This window comes from Bradysia coprophila, assembly GCF_014529535.1.
Source record: "Bradysia coprophila strain Holo2 chromosome X unlocalized genomic scaffold, BU_Bcop_v1 contig_44, whole genome shotgun sequence".
NCBI lineage: Eukaryota > Metazoa > Arthropoda > Insecta > Diptera > Sciaridae > Bradysia > Bradysia coprophila.
The window spans coordinates 162,252-178,133 of NW_023503337.1; the positions used below are offsets into that span (position 1 = coordinate 162,252).

At 33.9% G+C, this 15,882-nt stretch overlaps 1 protein-coding gene across 2 annotated transcripts in view; it reads left to right on the forward strand.

Moving 5' to 3' along the window:
• LOC119070031 (LIM domain only protein 3-like) overlaps positions 1-13,728 on the forward strand; it is a 34,940-nt gene extending 21,212 nt beyond the window's left edge. For both annotated transcript variants that reach the window (XM_037174317.1, XM_037174318.1), the window contains 3 exons: positions 9,888-10,135; positions 10,385-10,510; positions 11,570-13,728. In XM_037174317.1, coding sequence (XP_037030212.1) covers positions 9,888-10,135; positions 10,385-10,510; positions 11,570-11,882 — 687 coding nt within the window. In that variant the 3' untranslated portion in view covers positions 11,883-13,728. The remainder of the gene's footprint in view (positions 1-9,887; positions 10,136-10,384; positions 10,511-11,569) is intronic.
• Positions 13,729-15,882: the final 2,154 nt, after the last annotated feature.

Here is a 15,882-nt window from a genome sequence, read left to right on the forward strand (position 1 = left end):
TTTTCTGTCATTGCTTTGGCCTTTTCCTTTATCAACTCAAAAATCTTGCTATTGACGCCAGTTCGAATCATCAATTGGGCACTATGACGACCGAGGGTTCGTTTGTCCGGTAATGTGAAGATCTTTCTCATGAACCTATAATTCTTCGGACTGTGCTTGTACAAAATAAGCGCCAAACTTTTCTCTTCGGCTGTATATCTCATGCCAGCAGGTCGCCTGCCCTTATTTCTTAATTGCATGTTGAAGAAAACTAGTTGCTCTTCACAAAAAACGGTGCGTAGATAGCGGAAAACATTGTTTCGGTTTAACTTCGTTGTTTTCAACTTCTCACGGGCTTTATTAAGTTGGACGTTTTTTGATGTCAATTTGCGTTCCGTATCAATCAATCGTTGTTTACACACTCGAAGCTCACTTTTCAGTTCTCTTATTTTCCGCTGCAATAAAGAAACGAAAGAGTTTTAACTTAGATTTCAAAATAGAATTGAGGAATTTAGATTGAGATTTCACATGCAATGTTTTCTTCTAAATCTAAAATCTTGGTCGAGTCAGTGGATAATTTACCTTATCTTCGGCTGCTTCCATTTTGAACTTTTCGAACTCTCTGTCCCGGCACTGACTCGACTCGATAGAAAATGAATCGTCTCGTACTTCTATGGTTTTCACGTCGAAGAGGAGATCCTGTAGGACACGTTTAAGTTATTATGCAAACGATTTCTATTTTTATTGTATTCCTGTTACACTCGGTATCGTCACTGTGCCATATCGTCGTTTCCACAGGTCCTTCTCCTTTCGATCCTTCTAGCGTTAGAAAGACGAAAGAATTGTTAACAATCGTTGATCGTAATGATGGTCAAAAATATACTCACTGCAGCGTAGGTATGGTCGAGAGTATAACTCGGTGGCGGTACTGTTACAATTGACGGTAGACGTAAACTCGGAACTGTATTTGGCTTTAGGCCCCGCTGATTTCTGTGATTCCTAACGAAGTCTGTCTCTCTAAAGTGGTACCGGCATACTTTTGCGTATCCAATTAAATCCTTTTTGGCCAAATTTGAAGTCGACGTTATTTCTATCCATTTTTGTCTAAGTTCTGGATTTGCAGGGAATGCGTGGAATATTTTTTGTCCTACAGAATCGCAACCTGGCACACAACACTTAACCATTTTTGATATGAAAAATTAAAAACACGTTTGAATTTACAATATCTAACGTCAGTTTGGCTCATGCTACAATCATTACAATGAAGTTTGTTGTATTATTTCCATGTGTCAAAATATTTTTTTTTGACATTCAACGTGCACTATGATCACTATGATCAGTCTTCTCATATCGAAACTCATTTAATGTAGCGCACAGCCCGTGAGGGAAGTGCGGTTGGGAAATATAATTGATTTTTGTATAATTCTATGGCATTTCGTCATTATGACTACACTTTATTTTATTGTGAACCAACTTCACTCTGCTGACATTTCACTGATAAACTACCAGAGTGAAGGTATCTCACCAGAAAGTAGAGAGCAAAGAATGAAGTACTGAAAAAAATTCTGGTGCATCTATCGGTCAACCGAGGTTTCCTTTTTATGACATGTACGAAGTCTTCAACAATATTTCAATACAGAAACGAGAGTATCTGTGGTATCTAAGTAAAGGGAGCAGAGTACGTTAATTTCGTGTACTCTTCGTGCACATTACGCTACATGAAGCATATAGTTGATGTATATCTCAGTCTGAAAAAAAATCATTGACACTGAAATGCAACGAACGTCCTAATTATTGACGTTATTACTGCCTCTTCAAACTTGAAGCAATCTCCAATTAGTATGAGTGAAACATTAACATACATCTCTGGAATATCCCTCTCAGTCTGTATCTTCCTATATGGTATGGCAATATAACATTGATAACATAAAGTAAAACCAAAAAAAGAATTTAAAATATTTGACTTTTGCCAAACCGTTGAAATATTTCAACACCCTCGCATTTACACAGCAGGATGTTTAGATTAGCAAAATCCGGAAAAAATCCCAAATGAATAATTGATCCATGTAACTCAGAACTTCGTATGTTCGGTAGAGGATATAGCACATATTTTTGTTGTTGTTATAGATAGTCATTCATTTACAGTTTCTGTGCACACACAATCTCTGACCATTGAAGTATTTTCTGTTTCGATAGAATATTTATTCGATCTGGCCATGTGGTTAGTATATCTTTACAGAAAATTAATCGAGGTTTTGTTTTGGTATTTTGTTTTTACAAATTTTATCAACTAATTCGCAGTTTCCTTCGTTGTGATGGTGTGTCAACGAAATCAAACAGCACAATAATGAATTGATAAATGTGTGACAAGTGAAAGTGGCTGCTTTTATAGTTTGTGTTGGGTGCGCTTGTTGATGCCCAAATTGGTTATTAATTTATTTACAATACTTATTGATACACACAGTCAGGTGCGAAGCTTCTTGTCATTAGTTTTAACGTACATTTTGCTATATAAGAGAATTGCATCACCGAAAGAATTGAGTGTCAAAATAGTTATTTATGCAACTGAGTGATAAATCTTTTTTTAGACACTAGATAGGCCGAGCCGAGTCAGAGTGTGACAATCTACACATCTAGTGCCTAAAAAAGGATTTATCACTCACTTGCATACAATGTTTTTCTTATAAAAGCAACGAAATAGTTATATGTTTACCGAGGGACATTCCAACAAGAGCGATGCTTGGGGCCAGAGCGAGGCGAATTGAAGTTTCCTAGTTTTATGAGAGGTAAACGCAACCTTTTTCCTGTGTGCATCGTGAGATTAACCGATTTTCTATACGAAAAGAAAACATCAATTCTCATACCACGGGAGACAAAGTCTATATTTAAAAAGTTGGTCACACGAAACTCCTTTCCCGGTGTCGTAACAAATTGTCATAAACTCGAGGAAATTTAGTTTGTGAAAGGATTTCCGAGAAATCAGGAAATTATTTTGAACTTAAAATTTTGGACGGAAGAGTTAGTATGAGTTTGGAGATTAACAGAATCATATCACAGCTAATCTGTTCAATGAACGCCAACACAAGGTATGGTCGAATGTCAAACTTTGTATGTAGCGGAGGACACAGCGATTTCATATAAATAAACTCACCTCTCATCAGAGGAAATCGCTATGTCCTCTGGTTTGTATGAACAGACCATATCTGGTTTATACTATCATTGAATCTGTTGTCTGTATTTTACCCGTAAAGAGTCCAAAATTTTTATGGCGTCCATGGCACAAATAGCATCAGAAGCAAAAAATAACGTTCAGTAATCATTAAAAAGGGCCACTCTGTAGTCCTGTAGTCTTTAAGTCAATATTAATTTAGCACCCAATTAACTCAGAAATCACACATATAGATCACACACCGATTATACATTACGGTTAGAGGAGGGGGGTACATGAACAGAACAGGCTTATAATATACGTATATAATCGTCTCATATTAAACTACATGTATCAATTTAATCAAACCCCGAACTATATTTAATTCGATCAATCAAATTCTCAGAATTCCTAACCCAAGCAACGAACGTCATATTGATTCGGAAATTTATGTTGAAAACGTGTGTTTGTGGATGTCGATGTGATTGCTCTAATTACTGTAACGAGAATTTCCCATATGTTCCAGTAAAAGCCATGGTATCATCATTTCTGTATATAATATGGCATGGCATGCATATATGTATACCCCATATTACACGAAACCGTGAAAATAGTTCATTTAACGAGTCACATTCGAAATAATAATAATGTGTAGGCAGCACACGCGGACAAGGTGTTATAATTAATTTGCAAACATTGTTTCGCCAATAATTTCGGTGTTGAATTTCATCATTAATTATAACAAGAGTTTTCGCTGCTCCGGTTGTGTTGGATAAATTAATGTTTTTTTTTGTTGGTATTTTCGATTGAATTTTATTTTTGACTCACAGAATGGGGTAGGATTCATTTTTACGGTTTCATCGTTGAAGTGTTTGCAACGGCTACGCAGAAGCGGGACATTTCAATTCAGTTCGTAACGACCGAAAAAAATAAATAATTTGAATGCACGGACTTTGTTACGTTAACCTGATCGAAAATAACAAGCTAAAAGTGTCCATCAATTGAAATTTGAGGCGATTATATTTTCAATGTTTTACGTACAACAGTGAACAAAATATCGTCTTTCCAAATGACAAAACCATATTACAATATAACTAAATAATCTCTCACACACTCTCTTGATGGCGGTCGAAAAACAAATACCTTGATAAGCATCATAACAATTCCGTTTTACGACTACTAATTAGAGGCAGACCGAACAGTTGAAACGTTTAGATTTAATTTCGTATGATGTTAAATAGCATGCATGCGTTGCGGTATAGTGGAATTTAGATAATTATGCGGAAAATGAATTTAATTTTCGAGCTTGGATCTCTTTTTATTGGCAAGCGGAAAATGTGACAATTCATTGTTATGGTGTCCGTGTTAAGACTGTTAGAAGCCTTGCCCAGTTAATTTACATTGTCCAGTTAATTGGCTAAAATTTGTATTGCAATTATGAAAAATTACGAATTATCACATTTTTGTGTTATGTAGGATCTGATATTATTAGTACCACAGATTCTGACAGCTGCTTTGTTGAATGAAATTTGTGAATTTTTTCCCACTCGAAATTTTTGTCGCACATGTATCACGACCAGTTTACTGGAATAAAAACCAAGGGGCCATTCAATATCAAGACTGTCAAATTTGTGGATCTAGAAATTATGTAGAATCTGTTGAAAACGAAAATGTGATAATTCATTAATTTTGTTAAGTGTATTTGAAATGTATTATTATGAGCGTCTCCATGATGTATTGGTTTAGTTTTTAGCCCCGTACGAAGTACTGGGGGCTTATAAGATTAATATGCCGTTTGTAACACGTCGAATTGGAAGCAGACAGTAAGGGCAAAGCATTTGGTTATGTTAATAGATGACGAATCCGCAATAAAAAAAATGTCCGTCCGTCCGTCCGTCTGTGACCCCTCTAGCTTGAGCAAATCACAACCTTTTTTCAAAATTCTTTTTTTCCCCGATTGGTATCGACAAAAGTAAGGTCAAGTTCGAAAATGGGCATGGTAGGGTCGGCCCTTCCAGAGCTAGGGCCCTATAGGTGTTTTTCAGTCTTTCGACGATATCTACCGAAATACGCACGCAATAGCTGCTTGTGATATATCAAATGAAAGGTATTGACAAGTAGAACAAAGTTGCAGAACATTGTTTTTGGGTAAGATGCAACGCGGGCTTGTTGGGAGGGCTCAAAGGTCGTTACTCGGCCCTAAGTGTTTTTTGAACATAAATCGAGTAAATCTCATCCGATTTTGCTAGATTTAGTTTTTTATGGAAGGTAATTGAATACCGAAAATAACGTGGCGAAAAAAGTTTCAAATTTGGGCCCTTGGACTAAGGCCGCTACTCGGCCCTAAGGGTTTTTTGCACATAAATCGAGTAAATCTCATCCGATTTTGCTAGATTTAGTTTTTTATGGAAGGTAATTGAATACCGAAAATAACGTGACAAAAAAAGTTTCAAATTTGGGCCCTTGGACTAAGGCCGCCACTCGGCCCTAAGTGTTTTTTGCACATAAATCGAGTAAATCTCACCCGATTTTGCTAGATTTAGTTTTTTATGGAAGGTAATTGAATACCGAAAAGAACGTGGCGAAGAAAGTTTCAAATTTGGGCCCTTGGACTAAGGCCGCTTCTCGGCCCTAAGTGTTTTTTGCACATAAATCGAGTAAATCTCATCCGATTTTGCTAGATTTTGTTTCATTTGAGAGATAATTGAATACCTAATAGAAAGTTGGCAAAAAATGTTGGGTTTCTAAAATAATATCGTAAATTGTTGGCTTTATTTGAGAGGTACTTCGTACGGGCTTTCGTAATTGCGCTATGCGCAATTTTAAAAATGAACACTTTCAGTAAATTTGACCATGCCCAACTTGACTTACATTTTGTTAACAGACGCATTAGAGGGTTGTAGACGTATTAGGGTTCCAGGCGTATTACGGCTACGGACGTATTATGGTTACGGACGAAATAGGATTACGGGTCGTACGGGCTAAGTCGCAGCAAACGCTCCGACTGTTCTGATGCCTTGTTTTTTTTTTATTTGAAGCAACAACTCGGCTTCGTCTCGTTTGATAACTTCACATCTATAGTGATCACAACTTGTTGCATAAATTACTAAAGCTCTATCATATACAATAATGAAGTCGTAGTAGCTGCACCACCTGTTAGAGTGAACATTTTAAGACCAAACGACACTCACTCATTAAGAGAATTGTGTATCGCTACCGCGAAGTGATCAATTGTATTTAGACCGAGCGAAGTGAGCCATTGACCTACAACATAATACTGTTGAGAGAGAGGAAAGAAAGAATTTCCTTTTTTCTTTCTCTACAACCCTGCTATGTCACACTATCTAACAAATCAAATTCAAAAAATGAATAATATCATCGTGTGTAGGTTGTTGTGTTTTCATTTTTATCCATTATACAAAATAATTTCACATAAAATCAAACGAATGAATGAGAGAGAAAAAAATCCCAAACATTTTTCCAATTTTTTCCCCATTGTTTCGAGTGAAATGTTTTTCTATTTTACCATTTTTTTTTATAAAGCAAATGTGGAGAAAAGTAAACAGAAAAATTAAAGAAAACAAAAAAAATATATAAATTTCAAGCTCATAAATCTCCTCAAACTTTTGTACTGTTTTATCGCTTTTTAACTTTTACAGGAAAAAAAAAAGTAAAACTGAATGTATATATGAGTTTGAATGCATATATCGGGTTAAAAATAAAACCCCGATGTCTACCTCTACTACACACAGTAAAAATTATACAACACGTTTTCACAACTGCGAAAGGGTTCGCTATTTTTGCTTTGCGTAATAAAAAAAATGCTGAAGGTTTTCCAACGTGTAAAAATCCTTCTATATAAATGTGAGCCAAAAGTACCTACAAAACACAGGCATTGCAAGAATTACGACTGTTTGCCAAAAGTATCCCATCTAACACACACTTGGGAATGGAAAAACGTTTTACAGTGATGAAGAGACGTGATTTTTTCGTTAGAAAAATTTATACTTCTCTTGACTGTGTGAAAAAGAAAACTTAAAATGAAAAACAGAGAATATAATTTATTGTTTGAACATTTTTGTTTTCTCCATTTTTTTCCATTCCAAGGATATCAAAATGTTTGTCTGAACAAAAAACAAACTTTCTGAATGGATTTGTTTATGGGTTCTGTTCTGTTGTAATATAACGACTCTCGTTACACAACTCTTTAGCAGTTCATTATTTGTAAAGTTTATAGGAAAAGTTGTGTGTTAAAAATTATTTTTTTTTAACTTCTTCTCTCAGTTAATTAAGTAGTTTCGGATACGCTTGAGATCGTGAATGGATTAATGGGCGAGTATTTCTTCTTGAAAGTAATTTAATTAGTTCAATTTATTCGTTAAGTGAACGTGCAACTGCTATACGAAAATGGTACAAAGATTTAGTAATCCAAAGAAAAAACATAAACAGAATTTTCCGTTGGAGTAAATTGAAATGAAATTCATCTACAATTTAAAGATCCAAAATTACTAATTTTGCTTCCCATTTCACTAAGAAATGGAATTAAGACATTTCCTCGGTCAGACACGTTACAGTAAACAAATTAATTTTTCTAAATTTTAAATACTGCAGTGTGTAACAGTTCACTTTGTATGAGTAAATGTTCATTTGATCGATGAATTACATCCATACATAAGTCACGTTCCCAGATCTGTCTTAATGGATGTTTTGCGTATACGAAGTATTGTTGACTTTGGCTTCCCTCTGGTTGACAATTTTTAAATCTTAACCTTTCATCTATTAGCAATACCCTCTCTAGCAACCAAAATACATTTATTAAGGTGGTGAAAGAATCAAGTAGCCTTTGGAATTTACATGTACATTACAGCGTAGTCAGTCGAAATGTGGAATAGTGTTTGTAGAATACAAAGAAATAAGGTGTGAATTTGACATAGAGACCTCAGAGTTTGTTTGCTAGAGAGAGTACTGTCTATTAGCAATTACGCCAATGACAATAATTAGGATTAAGTTCTAGCCATAGTTTTGTCTTATTGTAAAATTCGCTCTTGATTCTATGAAAAGTCAGGAATGTACTGTGACGATCGTAGTGAACAGCACTGAAAAGAAGTTAAAGCTCATCAGAGCTAACAAAATATCGGACAATAGCTCGATATTCCAGATGATTTCAAGTTTTTCTCTCGATTCAAATGAAAGGTAAAGTGTACAAAATTGAACATAGGCGGTCCTTTTTTAAGGTGATCCACAGGGTGACCCTCAAGCGAGAAAAACTTTTTCATACTCCGTCCAATATGAAAAATACTATTCGTACAACGGATCACAACGAAACCTCTCACACGTTAAAACAGTCTTTTAGTCCTAGGTACGAAATGTACTATTTCGACAGACCAAAAAAAAGTATTCTTGTGAGTAAAGGGACCTTAATGCTTAGTTTCCTCTTACGAAAAAAGTACTCCGTGTGAGACACAAAATTGATTTTTTTCAATTTTTTCTTTGCTTATTTGACAGTTTGCTCTCTCACGGCTCCCTTTTACTGAGTACTTTTTGTTGAGTGGAGTGGACAACTAAAACGAGACACAAAAAAAAAACATAAATGAGCTGATCCTTCTATATCTAGAATATTTTAAAATTTCTTTTTTTCTGCATTTTGTATGGTTTTTCAAGGTGGTCGTCAAGCAAAAGAGAAAAAAAATCAAAAGGGTAAAAAGAGTGAATGTATCTAGGAGGACTCTGATAAACTGTTCCAGACTATCTCAGCTGCACATGAAAAAAAAGCTCTTTTTTCTCATGTGACGTGTTCAATCATGGGCCGATTAAATTGAAGCCGGAAATTTATAGTTGGTCCTTGACTGCTATCCTCAAATTCTATTATATTTTGAAGAGTGAGGTTGCGACACTTTGACGGTTTTATTTTCACTTGGAAACTCAGTGAAATCTTTTTGTAGAAGTGTCCGTTGCTGGTCTGCGTCAGAATGAAAAATCAATGTCCAATTTCTCACTTAAAGTATTCCCATCGTAATATCCGTTCCGGATGTTGCTGATTTGCAAATTTACTGCTAATACTCCTAAACAATTCTCAATTTTTTTTACATGAATTCATTGTACAAGTGCGTACAAAGTGTGTATGTAGCAATTAATTAAAACCGTTTAAAAGTATAACGAAATGTTGAAAATAAATTCTCCGCACAGAATATTCATATCTCTCTTCCAAAGTTGATTTGGTGTATATACGAAAAGACATAACGTTTTTTTTCAACTGACTTCTTTTTCCTATCTCATCATGCTTGCTTTTATAATTAAAATTTACAATTATCTTTCGAAATTATGAAATGGGGTTGGAGCCAAAATCCAATTAATTTTATGGTTTTGTTATTGTTTTGTTTTTCATTCATCTTCACTTCATTAGTTTTATCTGAGTTGTAATGTAATTAACTGAATTTTTTGTTTTCTTATTTTTGTTTTTTATTTTTAATATTTTAATAAATTTCATTACACACGAAATCATTGATGGCGTTAAACGAATAACATGTTTAGGAAAATTAATTTTGTTTTTGATTGACGAATTCTTCGCACATTTTTTTCTTCAGCTTTTGCGTTTTATTCAAATTTAACAAATCAAAATAAGAACAAAAGTTCAAGTTCCTACTAAATTGTCGCCGCAAATTCGATTAAACCATTATCTCTGTATCTAAAACAAAAAAAATTAACATCCGTCTATGGTCATCAACATCTAACTTGACAATGTTTTTATTACCTGTTCCAGCCAAAAATGACAATGGATCTTGCAAAATCGGAGCCGATAACGGCCGCCAGTAACCAGTCAAATTCACCACATCAATTATGCGCCGGATGCGGTAAACAAATTCAAGATAGATATCTGTTAAGAGCATTGGATATGTTATGGCACGAAGACTGTCTGAAATGCGGATGCTGTGATTGTAGATTAGGTGAAGTTGGGTCTACGCTCTACACAAAAGGAAATTTAATGCTTTGTAAAAGAGATTATTTAAGGTGAGAGATAAATTTTTGGGGTATACACACACATTACATACGATTGGTGGAGAAAGGAGAAAAAAAAAAAAAATTTTGAAGAGAAAATGTTGACTTCCTACCTTTTCTTGTTGTTGGAAGATTATGTATGCCTATTGTTGAATTGAGTGTGAATGGGTTGTTTGTTGAATAGAATGTGGTAGAAAGAAATGTGTTACGTTGTTTATCTTGGTTTGTGTTTTATGAGGGTTTTTCGTGTCTATTTTGCAGACTATTTGGTAATACAGGACTCTGTGCAGCATGTAATAAAGTGATACCGGCTTTCGAAATGGTTATGAGGGCAAGGAGTAATGTATATCACTTGGAATGTTTTGCTTGCCAACAGTGCAATCATAGGTACGTATCTAGATGGAGAAATTTCGCTGCTAAAATAGGTTCGTTTTGCAATGACCGCCGATGTACGCGAAACCATAAAATAATTCTTGTTTAACGAAAATTCTCGCCCAGTCGTGTCAGGCATTGGCCATTGATCCGCTTTCTACTTTTCTCCAAACGATAAAGATTTAAATCTAAGGCGAATTTCCTTTCAACTACCTACAGGCAATATAGATATTTTCCACAGTTCTCGCATCCAGTGGAGTACTTCATTTTCAGGCAATCGGCCAACTATATTCCCCACTGTTATTTTATCTTTCATATAATATTGTGAATGAGTGGCCTAGACGACACAACTAATAAATTGTAACAATGAAACCGAAAGCTATTCGAATGCAACATTTACATTCACTTGACCTCCCATTGAGTTTTCAAATTTTCCAATCTTCTCAATGAAATTTTAATGTCAAATCAAAATTGAAAAAACGATTTGTTCCATTACCTACGTACATCCTCTATTCGGATAATAATGACGAGTTCATAATTGAAACTCGAAAGAATCTTGGGGCATTGAAGAGAGACTCGTACGCGATATTTTCAGACTTCGCTACATTTCAAGCACATCTCAATGTCTCAACAAAAAGCGTCTGTCTCAGAACTCTTCTTGTTACAGGAAGTGTCACCATTCTGACTTCTTCGAAGGATGAGGAGATTTTTTTTTAATCCAAATTACACCTACCTCATAATAGTTAGCAATAAATGCATGTCTTTGGTTGTTTTTCGTAAATTTCAACAGTTTCACTTCTCATAACACGTTACACACATACGCTCTGTGTACATTAAGAAAAACATAGAATGAATATTGCTAAGTATTTTGAGGTGAGTGTACCTTGGTTTGGAGTTGGAAAACGTGTCTATAGCCAGGACAATTTTTATTCCTTATTCGTGATGACGTCGATGACGTCCAGAATTGATAGACTCTCTATCAATTAATATGTACAAGACTAAATCATAAAAATAGAATCCGTTCGCTCTCTCCATCAAAAATATAATTTTTTTTCAATTTCTCCATTCGCTTAGATTCTGTGTTGGCGATCGATTTTATTTGTGCGAAAATAAAATCCTTTGTGAATATGACTATGAAGAGCGATTAGTATTTGCATCGATTGGCAATCATCCAATGTTGAAAAGACATGCCAACAATGTGTCACAAAATCAATCACAATCGTCCAGTTTCAGCAAAGGAAATGGTATATCAACGCACGGTATGATGGCCATTGAAGCTCAGAAATCGCATGACGATCACAATAATAATAATAATAGCCATGGACATCCGCCTGGATGTGGACCGATGTATGGTGTGTCACATTTGAAAATTCAGCATAACAATTAAGTTTTCGATTGATTATTTTTCGCGTCGAATGTTGTTGGAAGTCGTAAATGAAATAATTTCGTGGAGATGATAATTGACCGGTTGCGCATTTGATGTATTGGATTAAAATTGGAATTGTTGTTATTGTTGTTCGCAAATATGTAATCCTTTTCGACATTTTTTTTTTGTCGTGCAGAACCAACATTATTAAAAACTTTCCTTAAAATTAAAAAGAAAATTGCACGCAAAAAATCGTCAGAAAATTGGATTGATAATGAAAAAAAGCCATCGGTTGAGAGGTATCGATCAAAATTTCGATTGAATTCCACACTCGTAGCGGACATTTCTACTTGCCAGTCAATTTATCGGTGTTCGATTTTCTGTATCAATTCTTACAAAACAGGAAAAACTAAATAAAAACGATCAAATGTTTCGGGAATTCTTATTTACCGGAACAAAGTCAGTAAATCGTTTACTTCATTTGTATATCTCCCAATGTTTTATAGAAAATCTATCACTTCAATATTTTTCCCTATTTACATTCCGCTATAAAAGAACATCAACCAGAGTTCATCGCTTATTATTGTCATCATAAATCAACTTTTTTTCTAACAAAATCCTTCAATAAGTGACAAAGTTATTTTCTGATCTTATAATGACAAACGAATGGTCAGTCAATCATTATCAATTCTGTTACCTCTTCCGTTCGTGTTTGATAAAATTCTTTAACTTCGTTGGTTTTGTCATTCATTTTTCTATATAAAACCTCATTAGCCAGAGGTGATCATTTGTTTTAGGCATCGCTGTCGATAACATAGGCAAGACGTGCAGTAGCAGGCCATGTCACTGATGCTATCTTTAGTGAGTGTAGATCACAAGAGAAACGGGCGAATAAAAAACAACGTTAGATGTTCACCGATTCGTTCCATTCTTTGTCGAATCGTAATAATTCTGAACGTGCCAGAAACTAAATGAAAAAAAAGAACAAAACATTTTTAAAAAGAAATTTAATGTCGAAAGTGTCATTATAAAATTATGGAAATAAGAAAATAAATTTAAAATAATCTCCAAAAGAAATTATAGTAGGAAATAAAATAAAGTATCTGGTAAAATGCTCAGCAGCACAAATTACCCCACCGTGTAATGAATGGAAAAACCAAAAATAAAAAATAAATAAAAAATTTTAAAATAATTTCCTCTAAGTTATTTATACATTTTAAGCAATTTAAGTCTCCGTAATTATTTGTACATTTATCTTTTTTCTATAAAAAAATCGAAACTTACCAGGTTATGTTATTTATGTGATATTTGTTAAATAATTTTAAATTCCTAATAATTATTGTAAATAAAAATAAAAGTTAAAGTGTACAGTCAATGTCAACCAAAGTGTCTAAGTTTGCTTCAAATTGTTCAGTCTACTGCCTATTCGTGCTTGTACCTCTTTACTACTACCATGCGCGCGCATATCAAACATGTATGTGAAGACGCATAAACGGTTTGGTGAACAAGTGTGATAAAACTTAGACCCAAATTTGGTTGACATTAGCTGTAAATTTAAAAAAAAAAAACTCTGAAAATAACGGTTTGTATGATAAGACGACAGAGGTTGCCCAAAATAAGAAAATCTACTATTTTGCAATTTACAATATAATTTTCCTTATTACAAACTGGACATTTATTGAAAATGATTTTTAATTTTCTTCTATCTAAAATTCTGAGAATGGCACAGACGGGATTTACGTATTTGAAATATGAGACCGAACAGAATCAAATAATACGAAGGCATGTGTTCATATTTTGTATTGGTGTATGTAATATAAATTTGAGTGATATTTGATGGGATGTACGTCGGGGACTATATTTTGGAAAGAATTTCCTTATATTTTCCTAAATATTTTCTCATTTTCACGAATTTTTCAAAATCTTCCAAAAAACATTTTTTGGGAAAATTAAGGAAAATGGGTAAAATTGGTAAATGGGAAAATATTTAGAACATTGCGTTCAAATATTTTATTTGAAAATCATTCACAAAGAAAACGGGTTGTTTGATTACATTAGATTTTGTGTCAGAATTAAAAAAGAATTATGAATTTCTCGACTTTTTAATAAAACCGGGTCTTATTATGAAAAGCTCAGACAATGTATTTTAGCATCTCATAACCGTCATACCCGAAGATTCATGTTCACCGATTTTTACAAAACAAATGCAAACTGAACAGGACGTATTATATAGTGCTTCATTTGATTTCGTATTACACTCTGATTTCAAGGTTCATATTTCTGGTCTAGCTACTATTAATATCATTGTAGCTGCGACGAGCTCGGCGAGCAGCTCAATTGAGTTTCTCCATCAGCAATTTCATTAAAATCCGCACGTAAAATTAATGAGAAAAACAACGAATAATTTCCAATAAATGTCCATCTTTAAGGTCGATTTATTGATTTTAAGAATTTTTCGTTCAATTCCACTTTTAAAATTAAAAAAAAAGATGTAAACATAATTGTATGGCGCCAAAGAATGATAATAAAGTAAATTAATTAAAAAAATGATTAAAAGGAAAAAAAAAATATTTTGTTTCAATTGACACCTGATTATTTCTGGTGTCTTTGAGCTGGAGAAAATTGATTAAACAAAAATGAGAAAATCATCTCATTTATGATCGTTAAGAAGCGATTAATCATAGTTGTCGACACGACTTGTTACTGCGCTGAATAAAAAATCAGCTCAAGGTTTCTGACATAGAAATGGTCTAGTGACTCCTCCATCCACTTAGAATTACTAAATATTTTTTATCGAATGGATACTAAATATTTTTTATCGAAAAAATTCACCTAACAATTGCTGCTAGTTGCCTTCGTGGATATTTTGCCCTGTAACTTCAGAACCTTGAATCAAATGAATTTTCCAAGAATTCTAATAGGTTGTTTATGCAGGACAATATGCTCGAGATGTTAACGTCGAGGAAAACGGAAAGTTCCTACAAAAGACAAACTTTTATACTTTCTGAAGGTAAGTCCAAAATTTATTAACTCAGTCATGCGTATTGAAGGTCCTCTATATCATTTTGAGGAATGATTCTTTTTACAATCCGTCAGTCAATTTTTAAAAATATTAAATTAAGTTAGACTATTTCTTATGCCCTCTGAGAACGCTCAGAATGCTACATTATTCGAAAAATGTGTAAGGCTTTACGTAGTTAAGACATTTGCCTGACAAGACGAATCTTTGGAAGAAACGCGAGTTTATTGTTAGATTGATTGATTAGTAGAAATAATCCTGAAATACTTATGACAAGCATTCCGCTCACACTTGCCAAAACAACAAACTTACAAGCAAGGACGTGTAATATACTATTATAGAATTTGAAGTGGTCTTGTATGTAAGAATTTGAATTAAGAGACTATAAAAGAATGTTGTGCTTCCTTTCCAGGATCAAGTTCATGAAGTACATTGTGTTTTCATAGGTCGATTCCAAATTGTTTGTAAAAAAACTGTGTAAAACCAAACCGAAAACACAGTTTAGCGTTCAGTTGAGTGTGTAACATACTTAAATATACATAAACAGCGGCATGATCCACATATATTATATCTAAACATGCTGTGCGATAACATTAAAAATTTATTGTGTGATAGAAATAAAAAAGTAACAACAGCACAACCAAACAATAATAGCATTACACCATATACACAGGACTACACTTGTCTAGCGTATTATACTATATAATTAGAAAATCATGCAAATCAAATCAAATTTAATGCATACACATTTCAGCTCTATGGTCGTAAAGCTGTATAACGTAAAAACTTTTAATTGTGCTTTCACGGAAATTCCTGCTTTGCATAAATTATAAGGTGACATGTGCATAAAACTTTCTTTTTTATGTTTAGTTGCATGGCACTCTTTCAAAATCTGATTTGTGTTCGGAATGGGTATTCCATGTCAAGAGAACGCGTAAAATTGTCTGCACAAAAAAATACCCATTATACCCTTTCTACATAAAATCTGGGATTGTTTTTATT